General features: G+C 36.9%; 1 protein-coding gene across 7 annotated transcripts in view; it reads left to right on the top strand.

Annotated features, from left to right (window-relative positions):
* Positions 1-21,811, top strand: part of BRIP1 (BRCA1 interacting DNA helicase 1) — a 201,000-nt gene that overhangs the window by 133,635 nt on the left and 45,554 nt on the right. For all 7 annotated transcript variants that reach the window (XR_003428779.1, XR_003428778.1, XM_027087284.1 and 4 more), the window contains 2 exons: positions 11,444-11,603; positions 12,616-12,737. Coding sequence is in view for 5 of the 7 variants with exons in the window: in XM_027087284.1 (XP_026943085.1) it covers positions 11,444-11,603; positions 12,616-12,737 (282 nt within the window). In the remaining 2 variants the exon portion in view is untranslated. The remainder of the gene's footprint in view (positions 1-11,443; positions 11,604-12,615; positions 12,738-21,811) is intronic.

Here is a 21,811-nt window from a genome sequence, read left to right on the forward strand (position 1 = left end):
CCCTGCATCGGCAGGTGGACTCTCAACCACTGCGCCACCAGGGAAGCCCTTTCCTTCATTTTTGAAGGACAGTTTTACTGGACATAGTGTTCTTGGTAGGTAGACTTTTTTTTTCTCTTTCAGCACTTTGAATATATCATCCCACTCCTTTTTTGCTTTGCTCTTGCTGCTTTCAAAATTCTCTCCATCTTTTTTTTTTTTTTTTTTTTTTTAAATGAAAGCAGGTTTATTGAGAGAGATACACACTCAGCAGAGTGTGGGCCATCTTAGAAGGTGAGAGCCTCCATCTTTGATTTTTGACAGTTTGTTTATAATGTGTCTCAGTGTAACCTTCTTTGGATTCACCTTTTTCGCTGTCTGTTGGCTTCTTGAACCTGGATATCCATTCCCTCCCTCCACCCTTTTTAGGAAGTTTTTGGCTACTATTTCATTAAATAAACTTTGTACCTTTCTCTCACTTTTTTCACCTTCTGAGACTGCCATTGTGTATATTTGTCTGCTTGAGGGTATCCTATAAATCCTCCAGGCTTTCTTCATTCTCTTTCATTCTCTTTTCTTTGTACTTGTCTGACTGGATCATTTAAATGTCCTGTGTTTGAATTCACTGATTCTTAATTTGATGGACCATGCTGCTGTTGAACCCCTCTAGTGAGTTTTTAATTTCAGTTACTGTATTCTTCAGCTCCAAAATTTTTGTTTGGCTCTGTGTTTTGTCTCTTTTTTTTGAAATTCTCATTTTGTTCATGTATCATTTCCCTGAGCTTGTTGAGCATCTTTATCATGGTGATTTTAAATTCTTTTTCACGCAATTCATATACCTCCATTTCTTTATGGTTGATTCCTGGAATTTATTTTGTTCCTTTGATTGGGCCATTTTCCCATTTCTTCATGTTCCAGATAACTTTGGGTTTGTATCTACACATTTGGAAAAACAGCCACCTCTCCCAGTTTTCTATGAACTGGCTTTGTACAGGGAAAGATCTTCACCAGTTAACTCAGCTGCAGATTCTGGAGGCCTCTCAAACCTTTTCTGTGGATGTGCCTTCTCTTGACTTGAGTGTGTAGATTCCTGATTAGAAGGATATTCCAGTTTTTTTTTTTCCAAGAACTTGTAATTTTTTGTTCCCTCTGGGTTTTGTCTGTGGTACTACAGATTCTCTGGAACTGCTGCAAGCCACCCAGCTCTCTTTTGTTCTCTGCAGGCCTTTAGAGTATGCCAGGTCCCATGAGCTCTCTGAGTTAAGCAAGCAGAAACTAGTCCCTCAGGACACACCCCCACCCCCACCCCTACCCCCCAAAAAGTGGAATGTTGTACATTCTCCACTCTTCTCTTCTCCTCATCCAAGGTAGAGGCCGCCAAGCTGTACTGGCCTCTTTCTCCTAGTCCTCTGGAGTGGCAGCAAGCTGCTCAGCTCTCTTTTTTCCTCAGTGGCCCCTTGGCATCTAGAGTATTCTGTATCTTGTCAGTATTCTGAGATATGTGGCACAGAAACCAGTCCCTCAGGCAGCTCCCTGCCTGAACATTGGACGTATGGTCCAATAATTTCCATCCTCAGGGAGAAGCTGGGAGTTGGGGATTTTATCACAGTAGTTAAGTGCTGAACCAGGGGAAGAGACTATGGCAAATGAGTGCATGCTAGTTTAAACCTTTGCCTTTGTACTCAGCGGCCCCCAACCTGGCAACATTTCCTGTTAGTGCATAGATTCAGGCAAGACAGAAACCAGTCCCCTGGGTAGCCCCCCTAAAAGTCTGCACATTAGACATGTTTCAATCTCCTTTTAACTCCCTTAGGGAGAAGCTGGGAATTGGAAGTCTCCCAGTTGCACCATGCTGAGCTGGGTGGGGGGACAAAGACAAAAGTTATGCCACGAATTTTCCTACCATCTTCATTGCAGCTGGTTTTATATTCATCTGGGAGGTAGGAACCTCTTAACTGTTTTCTGGATTTCTCACAACAGTAACTGGTCCATGTGTTGTTGTTGAATCAGGGTTTCCATGGAGGCAAGGAGAAGCTGTTGACTTACCCCTTATTCAATTTTTAAAGTGGAGATGTGATTAGATGAAGTGGTAGGATTTGTATTTTGAAAATATTGCTCTGGCTGAAATGTAAAGACCTAGGAGTGATAGATAAGAAACAGAAAATCCAGTTAGGAACCTATCAGAGTAGTCCTTCAGGAGATTATGATAGCTTAGATTGAACTGGTGGCTTTGGATATGGAGAGTTATTTGGAAGACAAATTAATAAGGCTTGGTAATAGATTGAATATGGGTGATGAGGGGGAGAGGGAATTGTTAAGGATGATTCACTGTTCAAAGCAACTCAGTGGATGGTGATATCCTTTGTTGATAAAAAAAAATACTAGAATAGTATAAATTTGGTCTTTTATGAAACATTTCAGGTGCCTTTGAAATACCTAACTGGTGAATTTTATTAGGCCATCGGACATATGAATATTCATGTAGAGGAGCAGTTGGGGCTTTAAATGCATACAAAATTTGGAGTTTTAGGCTGTGTTTATTCTGCATCTTTAGGTATGTAATATTCTCTCACTATAAGTGCCGTGAAGGCAAGGACTTTTTCTGTCCTGTTCTCTGCTTTATTCTTAGATTTCTGATGTTGTTTCTGGCACATTGTAGGGTTTAATATTTTTGTTGTTGTTTTTGTTTGTTTTCTTATCTTCATCCTCTATCACCACTGTCTTGGTATTACTAAAAACATAAATAAGAAATAGATATTTCATATTTATATAAGATCACATAATGTATCATCTATATATGAATCATAAATTATATTAATAAAATGAAAATATCAAAACTATCACTTGAGAACTAAATATTACTGTTAAAGTTATCTGGATGCTCCTTCAAATTCCCATCACTTTGTTCACTCCCACAGAATTAATAATTGTCCTAAAGCAGGGGTCCCCAGGCCACAGACCGGTACCAGTCCATGGCCTGTTAGGAACCAGGCCGCACAGCAGGAGGTGAGTGGTGGGTGAGTGAGCAAAGCTTCACCTGTATTTACAGCTGCTCCGCATTGCTCACATTACTGCCTGAGCTCTGCCTGCTGTCAGATCAGTGGTGGCATTAGATTCTCGTAGGAGCGCAAACCCTACTGAGCATGCGAGGGATCTAGGTTGCACGCTCCTTATAAGAATTTAATGCCTGATGACCTGAGGTGGAGCTGAGGCAGAGATGCTAGTGCTGCGGAGCGGCTGCAAATACAGATTATCATTTGCAGAGAGGTTTGACTCCACAGAGACCATAATAAATCAGTTGCTTGCAGACTCATATCAGAACCTTATCAGTAAGTGGCAAGTGACAATTAAGCTGCATTTGGTGGCAGGCTTTATAGTGGCAAGTAAATTGATGTACTTCAATTATACAGCTGCATCTGGTGGCAGGCTTTAAGTCAGAATCCGACACTTATTTTAGTCCACGCATGGCCTGCCCATTATTTTATTTACCACTTCCATTTACCACTCTTTCCCGCGCTGCACTCTTGTCTCAGTCACAGTTTTGGTAAGCCCACAAGCTAACCCTAGCCAAAATGACTAAAAAACAAACGTCACTGGAGAGCTTCTTTGTAGAGGGGGAAAGACCCAATGATGAGATAGCAGAATACTCTAAGACTGCCAACAGAAAGAAAGCTGCATTTGAAAGAAAATACCAAGAATCCAACTTAAATTATGGGTTCATTGCTACAGGTGATTCACATTCTCCAAGCCCGCTTTGTATACAATATGTGGTGACAGGCTATCCAGCGAAGCCATGAAAACTTCAAAACTGCTTAGCCACTTGGAGACCAAGCACCTTGAATTAAAAGACAAGACTTTGGAGTTTTTCAAAAGCAAAAAACGTGAACACGAACAGAAGCAACTGTTGAAGGCCACCACTTCATCAAATATGTCTGCACTGAGAGCATCATTCTTAGTGGCAAACCGCAATGCTAAAGCTAAGAAGCCCTTTACTATTGGTGAAGAGTTGATCCTGCCTGCTGCTAAGGACATTTGTCATGAACTTTTAGGAGAGGCTGCAGTTCAAAAGGTGGCATGTGTTCCTCTTTCGGCTATCACCATAACTGGACGAATTGATGAAATAGCAGAGGATATTGAGGCACAGTTGTTAAGATTAATGAATCACCATGGTATGCAGTCCAGGTTGACAAGTCTACCAATGTTGACAGCAAGGCAACATTGCTTGTTTCTGTGCGATATACTTTTCAGAAGGATGTACATGAGAATATGTTATGTGCACTTTTGTTGCCAACCAACACCACAGCTGCAGAACTACTCAAGTCCTTGAATGATTACATATCAGGAAAGCTGAATTGGCCATTTTGTGTTGGTATATGCACTGACAGAGTGGCTGCCGTGACTGGACGGCTTTCTGACTACTCGGGTCAAAGAGGTCACTTCTGAATGTGAGTTTTCGCACTGTGTCATCCATAGAGAAATGCTGGCTAGCCAAAAAATGGCACCTGAATTTAACAACGTTTTGCAGGATGTGATCAAAATTATCAGCCACATTAAAGTACATGCCCTTAACTCACATCTGTTCGCGCAGCTCTGTGAGTAGACGGACACAGAGCACACACGTCTTCTCTTATACACAGAAGTGAGATGGTTTCTAAAGGTAGATCACTGGCCAGAGTTTTTGATTTACGAGAGCCGCTCCAGAGATTTCTTTTAGAAAAACAGTCACCACTGGCAGCACATTTCAGTGACACAGAATGGGTCGCAAAACTTGCTTACTTGTGTGACATATTCAACCTGTTCAGCAAATTCAATCTGTCACTTCTGGGGAGAATGACAACTGTATTCAAGTCGGCAGATAAAGTGGCTGCATTCAAGGCAAAATGGAATTATGGGGGCGACGAGTGAACATTGGGATTTTTGACATGTTTCAAACAGTAGCAGAGATTTTGAAAGAGACTGAGCTAGGACCTGCTTTCTCCCAGCTGGTGCATGACCACTTATCTCAGCTTTCAAAAGAGTTTGAGCATTATTTCCCAACCACAAAAGACCCCCGAACTGGGAAGGAATGGATCTGTGACCCATTTGTGATATAAGCCAGGTGAATCGACTTTGTGCTAGAAGAGAATCAGCTGCTTGAGATCGCAGATGACAGTGGCCTTAAGAGTATGTTTGAGACAACTTCAAATCTCCATACATTCTGGATTAAAGTCAAGGCAGAATATCCTGAGATTGCCACAAAAGCACTGAAAAGCCTGCTTCCATTTCCAACATTCTATCTTTGTGAAGCAGGGTTTTCTACAGTGACAGAAACCAAAATGAGATTACAGAGTAGAATGGACATAAGCAACACACTTCAGGTGTCACTGTCCCCCATCGCCCCCAGATGGGACCATCTAGTTGCAGGAAAACAAGCTCAGGGCTCCCACTGATTCTGCGTTATAGTGAGTTGTATAATTATTTCATTATATATTACAATTTAATAGTAATAGAAATAAAGTGCACAATAAATGTAATGTGCTTGAATCATCCTGAAACCATCCCCCCCGCCCCCCCAACCCCCCCAGGTCTATGGAAAAATTGTCTTCCACGAAACTGATCCCTGGTGCCAAAAAGGTTGGGTAATGCTTTCTTAAAGTTTATAATTTTCATTATTTTTTTAAAGTGGCTTTACCACATACACATGTATTCCACAATAAATGTATTTCTAAACAATGTTACTTAGTTTTGCTTTTTTTTGAGTTTTTAAAAAATGGCATGATATTATATATAATTTTTACCATTTTGCTTTTTTTAATCCATGACAAGTTCATTTATTTTCATTACTTATTATAATCCATTGTATTCCTAAAGCACAATTTACACATTACCGTTCATAAATATTTTTAAGACCTTTCTAGTCTTCTTATTTGTTTTTATGTTCTGCTGTTTAAATAATGCTGCTATTGACATATTGTAGAAAATGACAAGCTGATTCTAAATTTCATATGGAAAAGCAAAGGACCTAGAATAATTACAGTGTTTCTAAGTTATTTTTTTTCCATTTTGTTTTCCTCTTCAACCTAGAATTTTATGGGAGTTTTTTCAGATTTCTATATAGATAAATTTATTTGTTTGGGTATGAATGACCCTTCTGTTAATACCTATTTCCAGTGAATCTGTATGATTCCAGATTTTTAAAATTTATTGATATGTCCTTTGTGAATTTATGTATATTGTTCCACATGTAAAAGAATTATTATTTTCCATTCAGCGCCAAGTTTCCTATATATATTAGAATAAGGTTGATGATTCTTATAAATTTAAATCTTCTATATTCATATTTCATCTAATTCATTTGTAGATATCTTAGGTATGTTGAAGTCCTCTATAGTATTTAGGGAGTTGGTCAGTTTATCATTGTATTTCTTGCCAGTTTTTTCTTTCCATATTTTCAAACTATGTCTTAAGTACATAGAGATTCATGAGTGCTATATCTTGTTGGTGGATGCACTTTTTTTTTTTTTTCGTGGTACGCGGGCCTCTCTCTGTTGTGGCCTCTCCCGTTGCAGAGCACAGGCTCTGAACGCGCAGGCTCAGCGGCCATGGCTCACAGGCCCAGCCGCTCCGCGGCATGTGGGATCTTCCCAGACTGGGGCACGAACCAGTGTCCCCTGCATCGGCAGGCAGACTCTCAACCACTGCGCCACCAGGGAAGCCCGGATGCACTTTTTATGTGTATGGAATATATATCTGTGTTTCTTTTAAAGCTTTTTACTTTGAAGTCTATTTTTTTATGACAGTGATACACCTGATTTCTTTTGATAAATATACGCCTCGCATATCTTTTTCCATATCTTTATTTTCAAGGTTTCTTTGTTGTTTAATTTTAAGTGTCTCTTAAAATATATAGAGACACTTATATATAGCTGGTTTTCTTTTTTTCTCTCCCACTCTCCTTTCCTCCTTCCCTCCCTTCTTCCAAACAATCTGATTGTCTCATTTTTAATAAATGAGTTAACTTTATGTTTGCTTTGATTCTTTGGTGTATTTGGACTTATTTTCTACCATCTTATTTTGTGCGTTCTTTTACCTCTTTTCCCGTCTTGTTTACCTTATTCTATTGACTTGGGTTTTTTGCCCCCCTCCCTTTTTAGTGGTTTGGAAGTTCTGTATCCTATTTATCATTGTTTTAATAAAATATCTTTACTGTGATATAATTTGCTTACCATACAATTCACTCATATAAAGTGTATAATTCAGTGCTTTTTATTAGATTTACAAAGTTCACTAATTTTAGAACATTTTCATCACTTTTTTTTTTTTTTTTTTTTTTTGCGATACGCGGGCCTCTCACTGTTGTGGCCTCTCCCGTTGCGGAGCACAGGCTCCAGACGCGGGCTCAGCAGCCATGGCTCACGGGCCCAGCCGCCCCGCAGGATGTGGGATCTTCCCGGACCGGGGCACGAACCCATGTCCCTTGCATCGGCAAGCAGACTCAACCACTGCGCCACCAGGGAAGCCCCTTTCATCACTCTTAAAAGAAGCCCCATACTCATTTAATCCCCTGTCTTCCACCACATTTTCTCCTTTCCCCAGCCTTGGGCAACCTCTAATTTACTTTTGTCCCAATGCATTTGCCTATTCTGGAACTTTCATATAAATGGAATTACACAATAGGTGGTCTTTTGTGTCTGGCGTCTTTTACTTAGTATGTTGTTTTCAGGATTCATCCATGTTCTTGCATGCATCAGTACTTCATTTTTATGGCCAAATAATATTACATTGTATGAATATACCATGTTTTACTTATCTGTTAATCAATGGAAAGATATTTGGATTTTTCTACTTTTTGAATGTTATGAATAAGGCTGCTGTGAACACTCATATATAAGTTTTTGTGTGGACATATGTTTTCATTTCTCTTGGATATTTGTTTATGAGTGTAATTGCTGGGTCATATGGTAGCTCTATGTTTAACCTTTTGAAGAACTGCTAGACTTCTTTCCCAAGCACCCTCACCATCTTATATTCCTACAACAGTGTATGAGAGTTCTAATTTCTCCATATTCTCACCAACACATTAACAATAGATACAACTGAAGAGCAGATTTCTGAATAAGAGTTCTCCTAGTCATGATCGATATTTTGTCTCTTGCTGCCTCAGCTTTGCTAGAGTTGCCCAAAATATACCTCTGGACCTGGCTCTAAATATACCTTTGGAAAGGGTAATAGGTGTCAGACTGCATTAATTTTTTTCTTGAAACAAATTACTTTAATAACTTCTTAGCTATGTTTAGATAGTTTAAATAGTCTTTCCTTTTTAAATTAAAGCAAATTTGAATGATTTATATAGGGAAAAAATTTTGCCCAAGTTATAAAATTTGCATTAACAATAAAGTTTTTCAGATCTAATGCAAACCTAGAAAAAAGTAGTTTGTTTTTGAATGGCCCACCTTTCTCCTTTTCGTTGTCTCCTATTCTCCAAATTGTAATCTTATATGTCAGTATTATACCCTGACAATTCAGTTTTTAAAATTTAATAGAATCAAAGAACTTTAAAGCTAAAAGTTCCTTCAGATATGTCAACAAGCTTAACAGCTTTATTTTGCAGGTAAAATTTTTTAAAGACCAGTAACATGTGACAGTTTAATCTGTATTTGCTATAGAAGTTTTCTGAAGTGATTGATAGTGCATATCGTACTTTTTAATTGTGATACGCACGATTTATTTACAAACCTGTGACCATTTTCATTGTCCATAAATTTCTGAAGTTCTTAGAATCCAAAATCAGTGGATAAAATGTCTTTTCTTGTAACAAATTTTGAAATATTGCATATATCATTCTTGCTTTAAAATTTTCTAAGCTTTTGTGAACACAAAGTTAGACGTTTTCTAAAGCATGTATAACTCTTTGATATTCTGAATTCTGTTCTGTATAATGGGGAAGAATTCCCTACTGGATTTCTTTGGGGGGAATTTTGTGCATTGAACCAGTTTCTTTCTTATTTCTCAGGTTTCCCTTCTTAAATAGATGTTAGTCTATTAAAATGGACTATATTTTGGAATCATCAACTTAATGGTCTTCCTTAAGTAAAATGTTAGGTACTTCTCCAGATCTTGAATGTTCAAAACATTGAAATTGCTGTTATCTCAGACTCAAGGAAAAAGAGTTGAAATATTATCTGTGTTTTCAGAAAAAGGTATACCACCATTGAATTTCATTCTACTAAGAATCAACAATTATGCAAATTCATGACACACTTCATCTGGTTTTACATCCTTGGGATATTTTTACACTCTTCTAACTGAATTACAGCAGCCAGAACAGACTAAGAATTTGCATGGTTAGAAACTTTGATTCAGAAAGTGCATATTCAAAAAGCAAATTCTAATAGCCAATGTTGAGGCACTCGATGTATAATATGCAGTGAACTATTTTACCAATTAGTGATTTTCTTAGTGATTAGTGTGTTCTGGCTGCTATAACAAAATACCACAGACTTGGTAGCATGTAAACAACGGAAACTTATCTCTCACAGCTCTGGAGGCTGGAAGTCCGAGATTAGGGTGCCAGCATGGTTGGGTGAGAGCCCTCTTCCTGTCAGAAGCCAGTGGCTTCTTGCTGTGTCCTCCTGTGGTGGAAGGGGCAAGGGAGCTCTGTGGGATCTTTTTTATAAGAGTACTAATTCCATTTGTGAAAGTTCCGCCCTCATGACCTAATCACCTTTAAAGACCCCACTTCCTAATACCTTCATCTTTGGGGATTAGGATTTCAAAAAATGATTTTGGGGCTTCCCTGGTGGCGCAGTGGTTGAGAGTCCGCCTGCCGATGCAGGGGACGCGGGTTCGTGCCCCGGTCCGGGAAGATCCCACATGCCGCGGAGCGACTGGGCCCGTGAGCCATGGCCGCTGAGCCTGTGCGTCCGGAGCCTGTGCTCCGCAACGGGAGAGGCCACAACAGTGAGAGGCCGGCGTACCGCAAAAAAAAAAAGATTTTGGAGGACCACCAACATTTAGACCATAGCAGTGATTTTTAAAAAAATTTGTTTTATAATCTTATTAAGATTATTTCTGAAAATAGATAAGGTAAAATTCTGAGGAAATAAACCATCTTATAAAAATTAGTTTTTTTCTCTAGAGAATTTGCAGTAATTTCTTGGTGCTTGCCTGTATTGTAATAATTGGTCCATATTGCATAGAATTCTGCATAAAACAAGTAGGTAAAGCAGTTCAGTTTAAATCATAATAATCTCTACTACTGGCTTTTGTCTTTTTTAATTTATTTCAGCTCTTATATTTATTAACTTTTGCTTTCTTTGCATTTTCTGTTTAATTTTCTAGCTTCTTAAAAAGAATGCTTAATTCCAATAGTTTTAAATTTTTTAAATACATTTCAAGTTATAAGCATATTTCTAAGTATTGCCTTTACCTCATCCCACATGTTTCGAATTATGGGTGCTTTTTTATCATTCATATCTAAAGATGTCATGAATTTTATTGTGTTTTCCTCTCTAAACCATATGTTCTTGGGAATTCCCCGGCGGTCCAGTGGTTGGGACTTTGTGCTTCCACTGCAGGGGGCACAGGTTCGATCCCTTGTTGAGGAACTAAGATCCTGCATGCTGTGTGGTGCAGCCAAAAAAATAAAATAAATTTTAAACCATATGTTCTTTTTTGTTGTTATTTATTTTCTTTTTCTTCCAGTTTTATTGAAATATAATTGACATATAACACATATGCTCTTTCAGAATACAATCTTTAGTGTCGGGCTTGTATGTTTGTTTTTTCCCACTAACTTAATATTATTGACTTTTAATCTAAAATTGCATTGTTGTTAGGATATGTGGTTAATCTGATAAGGATTCTTTGAAATTTGTTGAAAGTCCTTTTGTAATCTAGCACGTTTATTTTTGTAAATGTTCCATTTGTGCCTTTATATTTTCTACTTGTTGGCTACCTGAATCTCTGTTTATATATTTACTCAATTCAGTTTATTAATGATGATCAAATTTTAAAACAGCATAGCTGCCTATAGACTAGGTAGAATGATCTTAAAGAATCTTCATTTAAAGTATCTTTAGTTAAAGATATTAAGAACTTCACCTTAGATTTAGAGATAACTTAAAATTTATGAATTTTGACAGAAGTAATTTTTTCCTGCTTTTGAAATCCCTAAGATAGCAATGATAGAAGCAGTAGCAGTAGCAGCAGTAATGTTAGTAGTAATAGTAATGGTAACAGCAGCCACAACAGCTAACATCTGTGGAGCTCTTACTGGGTGCCAGACATCATTCAAAGCTTTCTATATCAGTTAATGAATTTACCCAATAACAACTCTATGACATATAATTGTTTTCCTCTTTTTATGGAGTCAAACACAGAAAGGTTAATACTCTTGCCATTGTAGTCACATGGTCTTTCAACAAATAAATGTAAGTTCAGTTGGACACACACACAAAACATTTTTTTTCTTTCCCCTTTCCAGTTACTAGAAAAGTTAAAAGAACGTTGGCTCTCCACTGGTGTATGGCATAATCTGGAGTTGGTGAAGACAGTCATTGTAGAACCACAGAGAGGAGAAAAAACTGATTTTGATGAATTACTGCAGATGTACTATGATGCGATCAAGTACAAAGGAGAAAAAGGTAATTGGAAATTATTTGATGGTCAGTGAAAAAAAATTTTTCCCATAAAGTGAAAAGTTGGTGCTGTTAGAATTTTATTTGTGTTATCTTTTTTAAATGAATTGCACTTGAGAAAAATTATATTTTATAATCCTAAGTGAAAAGAACATAGGTTAAAGAAATTCTTTTATTTGGAGTTGTTCTCCTATGAATATTTTCACTTGAAGATGACAGTTCAGTTTTATGAAATGGCATGCGTTCAGGTATTATCCCATAGACTTCCTTACGCTAACTAAAATGTTTTGTTAAAGAAGGTAGGTAGAGTATGCATTAATATCTTCCTTACTAGCCAAATGAGCTCTACATTTTTATGTAAAAAATATACTTTGTGCTTATATTTTATTACATAAGGTAAACTTGAGTTTTCAAAACATAACTGAAGGCTAAATTTCAAAGTTAGAGAATGCCCATAAAAAGTTTGACAAGAAGGGCTAATAGTAATTTATGAACAGTGCAACATCATAAAGATATTATAACATAATTGTCAATATCCTTGTATGGTAAGTTTATACACAGAGTATTCTGTGTATGTGTGTTTTAAATACTTTTCAATATAATATTGATTCAATATGATATATAGTAAATATTAGAGTTATTTAAATCATTCTGATAACTTTACATTCTGGTGGTAAAGACAGTGATTTCAATTCAGTATTTTAAAGTTAAAACAGTTGGTTCACAGTTGCTCAGCTCACATGCAAGTTACTACTCTGACATGGTTTTTCTGTATAGTTTAACTGGGAGATACACAGTTTATAAGTTGGTTCTACCATGTTGCACCTAAATGTAATTTTGTTTCTTTTATTTATTTGAAGACATTGAATTTTAAAAACTTTATAATAGTTTTAAATTTTGTTTCTTTAAAATTTGGTATTATAATTACTTAATAATCAGATCTTTTCAAAACGACAAGAATAAGAATTTCTGGGAATTTTGAGTGTGCTTATAAAAATGTTGATTTTTGTTGCTTAAGATGGCGCCCTCCTGGTGGCAGTTTGTCGTGGTAAAGTGAGTGAGGGTCTGGATTTCTCAGATGACAACGCCCGTGCTGTCATAACAATAGGAATTCCTTTTCCAAATGTGAAAGATCTACAGGTAGGCCAGCAAAGCCTTAAGAAGTTTTATTTATCACAGAAATTGTTGATTTTGTGTAAGGTTAATTAGACATTTTTCTTGTATCCTCAGGCATTTTATATTATTTTTTAATTAATTAATTTATTTTTGGCTGCATTGGGTCTTGGTTGCTGCACACAGGCTTTTCTCTGGTTGTGGCGAGCAGGGGTTACTCTTCATTGCGCTGCACGGGCTTCTCATTGCGGTGGCTTCTCTTGTTGCAGAGCACAGGCTTTGTTGCAGAGCACAGGCTCTAAGCGCACAGGCTCTAGAGTACAGGCTCAGTAGTTGTGGCACACGGGCTTAGTTGCTCCGCGGCATGTGGGATCTTCCTGGACAGGGCTCAAACCCATGTCCCCTGCACTAGCAGGCGGATTCTCAACCACTGCGCCACCAGGGAAGCCCCAGACATTTTATTTTAATGCTCTAGTGACTCAGAATGAGTGAGAAAGGTTTAGGAGATACGGGTTTATTTTATTTTTAACTTACCCTGTCTTCTGCTTAGTAAGAGTGATTTTCAAAGTGTGGTCCTGGGTCGGGAGCATCACTATTATCTGGGAACTTAATAGAAATAGATATTTCCAGGCTCCATCGAGACCTACTGAATCAGAAGCTTTGGAGGTAGAGCCCAGCAATTTGTGTTTTATCAAACTCTTAGTCGCAGACTGACAGGGAGCCCCCGGGGAATTCTAGGGCCCTTTCTCTATCTATCTCTATCCCTTCTCTCCAATGCCATGCCTTGCCCTGCAGATTTTAGTGATTTTCGCTGTTTCAAGTTCTGATATTTTCCATTTCAGCTCGGCAGAAACACCATACTCTGCTTGTACTTCAGTGCTCTGTGCTACTGTCGGAAAATTATACCTAGGAAGAGAGCTGAGAATCATAGAGTTCACCTAATGGATCTTATGAGATTATTTTATCTCTGAGATTACAGTTTTAGGCTGCCTGGTGTCTACTCCCTAAAAGCAGTTGCTTTATCTGTTTTGTCCAGTTTTACAGTTACTTACAATGGGAGGGATATTCCTAAACCAGGTATTCTACCTTGGTTAGAAACAGGAGTTTTGCTTCATTATCACTAATTGTTTGCTAAACATACTTGAAAAATTATTTGTAGTAATAATTTGAAGCCTAAGGTGATGTTATCTTTATCGGGGAGGATTTTCTTTTACTTCCTACAGGAATTTGAAGTTGCTAGCAACCTGAGACCAAGACTTGAGGTTTTCTGGCCACTGAGCTGACTCCGATGAGTATAATCCATATCCCTCCCAGGATACAACCTGTTAGGATCTCATACTAAAACAAGAATTTTTTCCCTAGGCAGTTATCTTCTTTATTGATAATATTTTACTACACACTGTAAATTATATAGTAGTAACAGTAATAATATTTCTCTAATTAGCTTCTACTCTTCCCTGACCTCTGGACCTTGTCAAAATTTCTGAAAGTCCTCAGGAGGTATTTAATCCTTTCAGCCTACAGTACTTTGGTGCCTTCTACTGCCTTTCTCCAGCCACCAGTGCTACCACTGAGAGTGCTGATGACCATTCCCAGGGCTCCTATTCTAAAGTGGCTAATGCTGCCTCTGACTACTACTACTGATGAAACAGTAGACATCCACTCAAGAAAACTGTTGTGTTCACCATCAATAGTATTAGTGCTCATTCCACTGAAGCTGAGTTCTGCTGATTGTACTGCTGTCGGCAGTGGTACTGTCTTTTTTTGATGTCTTATCATTTTACCTTGGCCCTATATTACTGCACTAACGCTGCTTTGTTTAAGTGGAGAGAATCTCTTTCCCACACTTTCTACTACGCATTCTTCCCACATCTTAAATATAAATTTTTCCCCCTAAAACTAGCTCTTTCAACTTTTGCTTGTATCTTATTTCATTCTTGGACCTATGTATGAGTCCTTGAGAGCTGGAAAAGGAGCTTTATGGCTAATAACTAGGTTGTACTAAATATTACACTCACAAAGTAACAAATCCTGAAAGAATTCACATCAAACTCATAATAGTGATTGTGATTGAGAAGAGAAAGGAATGATATTGGGGGTAGTTATCAAAAGGGCTTTAGCTTTTCCTATAATAGCTGTCTTACTAAAAAACAAGCTTAAAGAAAATATGGGGAGAACACAAGTGTTTATTATGTTATTCTTCGAAAAATCCTTAAAATTAAATAAAGTGTTACTTGTGAAGGAAAAAAAAATTACATTTACCTTCTGTTTTCTCTACTGTCATTCCCAACAGCTGTGATTCTGGGTGTTGTTATTGCACCAATCTTGGATTTCTTAATGCTTTCTTTCCTCAGGATAAGTTCTTCCCAGGCAACATCTCAGTCTGTTGTTTAAAAAACAAGATACCGGTGACCTGCTCTGACATCCCTCAGTAATGGTCCTACTTGTCGTAGTTGTGCTTATTTGAATTCCAATGGCTCCAGTTGTATAAAATAGCAAAATAACAGAAGCTTCAATGAGGTCTGCATAGGGAGGAGAAGAGGGTGATTCTAAAGGAGTTTCCCTAGTGGTTCCTAAAAGGGACAAGTAGGGTGGACCCAAGAGTAGTCTGAGCTGCAGGATCAAGGGACAGACAGAAAAAGAGGAAAAGTCATTATTGGAAAGACTTGGAAGTGTATTTCTTGTTGCATATGTCTGGATCACTTCTTCCTGTCTAACAAACAATTCTAAAACTCAGTGGCTTAAAATACCAGTCATTTACTGTGGGTCAGCATCTATGAGGGTGGGGTGGGCAACAGATGATTTCAGCTGGGCTCAGTCACCCTGCTATGGTTTGACCAACATAGGTTGCACTCAACTGGATCAGCTGTGCTGATGGATCTCATCCTTTGTGGACCAACAGACCAGCCAAAGCATGTTATTGCAATGGCAGGGTACAAGAGAGCAGGCTTGACTGTGTAAGCACTTTTCAAATACCTGTTTATGTCACATCTACTAACATATTGCCCAAAGTATGTCATATGCCCAAGCCCAAAGTCAACAGCAGTGGCAGGGTTGGGGGAAGGGGGTATTTTCCACCACACATGGCAAAGGGCTTAGAATAAGGACTCCAAAAAGGAGTCCTGGCCTTTTTTTTTTAATAACTAAAGGATATTTATAAAGCATTCATTCAAAAGACTGATGTTTATAAGCTTTAAGAGTATAGATATGCAATTTTTATAATAATTAAGGACTTTTATCTTCTGGAAATGACCAGAATATAATAGTACCTGAAATATCTGAGTATATGAAATAACTCAGAGCACCATTATGTATTTCTCAAAATTTATAAATGATCAAACAAGTTATTGAAAATAATAGTACACTTCTATAAGATATAAAAGAAATACAAAGTTTGAAATTTTAATAAAGCTCACTTCATTTTTTGTTGTTGTTGCCTGTGTTTTTGGTGTTATATTTAGGAAAACATTGCCAAATCCATGGTCATGCAGATTTGCCCCTAATGTTTTTTGTCAAAGAGTTTCATAGTTTTTGCTCTTAAATTTAAGTATTTGATCCATTTTGAGTAAAGTTTTGTATATGTTGTAAAATGAGTCTAACTTCCTTATATCTAAAATGAGTCTCTTGTAGACATCATATAGTTGGATCATGTTTTTTTTTTTTAATTAATTAATTTATTTTTGGCTGCGTTGGGTCTTTGGTGCTGCTCGTGGGCTTTCTCTAGTTGAATCGAGCAGGGACTACTCATCGTTGCGGTGCGCGGGCATCTCATTGTGATGGCTTCTCTTGCTGCGGAGCACGGGCTCTAGGTGTGTGGGCTTCAGTAGTTTTGGCATGCAGGCTCAGTAGTTGTGGCTCGTGGGCTCTAGAGCGCAGGCTCAGTAGGTGTGGCACATGGGCTTAGTTGCTCCACGGCATGTGGGATCTTCCCAGACCAGGGCTCGAACCCACGTCCCCTGCATTGGCAGGCAGATCCGTAACCACCGCGCCACCAGGGAAGTCCTGGATCATGTTTTTTAATTTATTCTGCCAATATCTGCCTTTCTGTTGGAGAGTTTAATCCATTTACGTTTAAAGTAATTACTGATAAGGAAGGGCTTGTTTTACCATTTAACTATTTGTTTTCTGCATGTCTTATGTGCTTTTTGTTCCTCAGTTCACTCATTATTGCCTTTTTTGTGTTTAGCTGTTTTTTGCTATGTACTATGTTGATTCCCTTCTTTCCTTTTGTGTATATTTTTCAGTTATTTTCTTAGTGTTACCTTGGAGTTAATCTCTGTCTCTCCCTTTTTATATTGTTATTGTCATAGATTACATCTTTATATATACATTGTGTGCCATTAACATAATTTACAGTTATTGTTTTATGCATTTGCCTTTTAAATCACATGAAAAAAACCAGTTACAAACGAAAAGTATGATAATATTGGCTTTTATATTTACCTACGTAGTTATTTTTACCAGTGTTTTTTATTACTTCCTAAAGCACATACTTACACTGCCTTCATTATATTATATTTTAGTGTTTATAAATATGTTTTATAATCTGTTAGATTACCTCAAAGATTAGGACAATTTCTTAAATATCTTTGTCTCTACAATTAAATATTGCCTTGGAATATAGTGAGTGTTCAATAAGTTGATTTAATTAATGATTAATATGTTTATTATTTAATATATTTATATTTAAAGTCTTAAATATATGTATACTTATATATTTAAATATAATTAAGTATTAAATATATACTAAATATTAAAGTAAAATTAATTAAAATAAAACAAAGTTCAGTATATTTAATATAAGTTATCAAAATAGTAATTTGGTTTTGTTGTTTGTTTTACTTGGCATTGTTATTAAAAAACAACAACCCTCCATTCCTGGACTCTTTAATTAAGGCATCATAATGATAGTAATCATTATTTGATGATAATGACTAGGACAGTAGTAAACATTAATATTACTTATAATAAGGCAGTACAGTATGTTGTTACAATCATAAATCATTAAAGGAGTTATGAAGGGAATACTCAATTCCAATAGCATTTTACACCCTAATACATAGTAGAACATAATAATGGAGAGAGTATATTAATCATACTGGCTACCACTCTTTATATTAGTGTTCTCTTGTTGTGTTACAAATTACCACAAACATAGTGGTTTAAAACAGCACACATTTCTTATGTCACAGTTTCCATGGGTCAGGAGCCTGGGTGTGGCTTAGCTGGGTCCTTTGCTCACGTTTCCGCAAAACTGCAGTCAATGTTGTTGGCTGGGCTGCTTTTTCATCTGGCTCTTGGGGTCTTCTTCCGAGTTCATTTAGGATGTTGGCAGAGTTCAGTTCCTTATAGTTGTAGGACTGATCTAGCCAGGGGCTGCTCTCATCTCCTGCAGGCTACTCAGAATTCCTCGTTATGTGGCCTTCTCACAGGCCCTCTCACAGCATGGCAGGTTATTTATGCAAGGCCAACAAGATGCTGTCTAGCTCCAGTCTCCTAAGATGGAGCCATACAACAACATAATAACAGGAGTAACTTCCTCACACCTTTGCGTTATAACATGATCTAATCAAGGGAGTGTCTACCCCATCCCCTTGCCACATTCTGTTGGCTAGAAGCAAGTCACAGGTTCTGCTCACTCTCAAGGTGAGAGGATTATACAAGACATGACTCTCTGGGAGTCACCTCAGGGTGTGTCTGCCATATTCTGGTTTTCTATAAAATGAATTGATGAACTAAATGATTTCCATAAATGGTTCTTCCAAACCTAAAACAATACTTAAAATTACTGGACCATAAATTAGGACTTCACAGTTTTCTTTTACATTAGTACTCAGCCTATCATGCAGAATAAGTGGAAATTATTTGTAAATGAGAACCTGAAATATTCTATCTTATGAAAACAAAACAATCTATTTCTGTCTTGTTTTCTCTATTGTTTTATTTGAATTCATATTTTAAAGAGTTAAGGTCAGTGTCCGAGTTAGAAAAGTGATTTGAGTGGGACAAAGAGGGCAATGACCTTAATTTTATGATGCTAAAATTTTTTTCTTAAATTTGAGACAGATTATGGAAGTCAAAATTAAAATACAGTTTAAAATACTAACTTAAGACTCTTGTAGTCTCAACTGCAGAGTTAGGCTTTTAGAGAAGCAGGAAAATGTATGTTAGAGCCAAAAATATGACTTCTTTGGCTGTGACCAGGATTTCCTCTTCCCACCTTGGGGACTAGAAAGTAGAGGTAGGAAAATTTCATTTTGGAGCCAAGTGTGACTTGTTTAGTTCAAGTCATAATTTATTGCACATACCTCAGGGACCTGAAAATAAAGAAACCCACTGTGAAATGTTGATAACGGGCCACTCTGAAGGACAGGCATTAAGCTAACTTTCCTGGTGAGGATTTTTTTCACTTCCACCTTTCCCAGATGCTTCTTATCATTCTATAAGGACATACTTAATCATGTAATAGCTAAAAAGGAAACTTTCTGTGCACTAAAGCAAAGTATTTGAGGGACAGGAGAGTGAACCAAGGCCTTTATATGATTAGATGTTGGTGGAAAAATATAACTAAAAGGAAAGTTGTTTTCTTTTAATGCAATTAAGTCACAGTATAACAACACTGCCCTTTTAGTGGATATCTAAAACAAATCCTTTGGCCAATTAGTATGATATAAAAACTTAGACAGACTTCAACTTTATAATTCAGGCATCCACATTTCAAGTTGGTGGCATGGGCATAATTTGTGAGACGTTGTAAGGTACGATATTTAGAATTTAAAATTCCATTTTATTTGTATTCTTTAGCACAATTTAGTAGTATATAAAAATATTCTCCCTTCATGGGTATTGTGCCTTTTCCTCTGAAAAAAATGCATAAAACCATGGCATGTGCCTAAAAATTTTTATGCTTTAAAAATGTTCCAGTTGGTATCTTAGATTTCTACAACAAGTTTAGTAAAATTTGATGGTAATATTCTATATCAGAAGAGCTCTTACAATTATTAAAATAACTTAAGATATAAATTTTATGTTTGTGTATTATTTTGCTTTAGTAATATAGTATGTTGAATCACCAAAATAGATTTCATTTGGAAACTATTTAAAATTCCGATAGTGATCTGATTAGTTATCTCAGTATTGGCATATGATAATCATTATGAATTCCTTTTTTCATTTGGGAAACTTGTTTTAGCTCTGAAGATACTGGACTATTTAAGTATATTATTTTTTAATCAGTTTTGAAAAATTGCATTAATGATTGAAAGATACTGGCATCTATTTTAATTTTGTTAGTTATTGACTTTATATCAAACACACATAAATTTATAAGCTACCATGCATTCTTGGCATTTTATAAACCTCAGAAAAGGGCTGTTATCCTTTGCTTGCCCCAGAGGATAACAGCATTAATAAAATTGAGTGCACATTAAACCAGTGCTTTCAAGTGTCAAAATATTATTAGATGATGGCAGTATTAGAATTCTTGAATCTGACATTTCTTTTTAAGTAGACTGTTGTTGTTCCTTCATTATTCTTGTTGCTTTGACAGCAATATGAATATTCCTGAGGAGATGAATGGAGGCGGGAATGCAAGGGATTATAGTATATCAAGACAAACTTGATTTCAGAAACAAAAACCTTTACTAATAATTTTGAGTATATTCGTATTTTCCTTTTGAATCACTTTTATCATTGTGTTAATGATCTTGAGTGTTTTAGCATTCATTTATTCATTCAGTAACAAACTTTCACTAAGAGCCTGATTTGTACTAAATACAGTTAAGTGCGGAAATAAACAAGATGCTACTTCTAATGATGTCTATAATTTAGTAAAGTACTTGAACGTGTAACAGGATGTTTTGGTTGGACAGGGTCTGGGTGTTCCAATGCTTAGGGAAAGTGAAGTTGAGCAGCACCTTTCACCTCCCATCCAGATATCCATTTACTTTGAGTGATTTGCCTAAAATAGATGGAAATTCAAATCTCAGAGAAATGAGATTTGAATCTTGTCTATGTTGAGATTCAAACATACAAACATTTGATCAAGTGGAATGGCCTCATCAAAGGCCAGATTATAAAACTATTCAAGTTATTAAGACTATTCAGAAAAGTGAAACAACCACTTTTTGAATATCTGGCTAGAGTACCAAGTACTTTATAGACTGGTGACATGGTGATACATTCACAGATTATAGCCCCTTGTCTCATGGAGCTTACACTCTTGTGAGGAATGTTGAAATTAAAGTAATAAAGAAGCAATTAATTGCAGTTGTGATGAAGACTGTAAGAAAAAAGTCACAGGAACTATGAGAATGTATAACAGGATCCTAACCTAGTCTTTAGGGGTAAACAAAGACTTCCTGAGGAAGTGATATTTCAGCTGACACAGGAAAGAAGGCTCAGAGTTATGTAGGTGAGCAGAATGGGTAAGAGTATTCTCAGCAGATAGAACAGCATATGCTAAGGCCCTGAGGTGTGAAAGAGGATAGCTATTCCCAGGAATTGAAAGAAGCTGAGGAAGAGAGTGAGTTGGGGAGAATGGCATGTGAATAGAGGCTGGGAGACTTATTAAGAAGCCAAATCATTTAGGGCCCTGTGTGCCATTTTAAGGCTTTGAGACTTTATTCTAAGCTATGGGAAACCAGATCCAGTAATAGAGCCTGAGGTCAGAATGTAGTGGGGTTCCGGTTATAGTGTAGCATCTGATACAGAAACCCACCTGGATCTAGCCCTGATAATAATATGTGGATACCCAAGGGAAATGGCTGTGTATATAAACTTAAAGGGCTGTAATACTAAACTCTAACATTTAGGAGTCCAGCAACTGGCTTTTGGAATTGTTAGAAACATTTAGGCCAAATCACAGATATGGAAGAAAAACCTCGTCACCTCTGAATGTCTGGAATAAGTTTATCCTCATTATTTAAACCTTTTTTTCCTCCTCAGAAAACTTTTTTTTCTAGTTTGTTTTTTTTTTTAAGATTGTTTGGCCAGAAGTATTATTAAAGCAGGTTCTAAGTATATCTTGAAATTCAAAAATTAAAATCTAGTTTAAATCTAAGTATTCCATCTACGCTGACAACTTATAATTTGCCTTGGAC

Source organism: Aethalodelphis obliquidens, unplaced genomic scaffold (assembly GCF_003676395.1).
Source record: "Aethalodelphis obliquidens isolate GAN/ISIS:26980383/991018 unplaced genomic scaffold, ASM367639v1 scaffold58, whole genome shotgun sequence".
Lineage (NCBI taxonomy): Eukaryota > Metazoa > Chordata > Mammalia > Artiodactyla > Delphinidae > Aethalodelphis > Aethalodelphis obliquidens.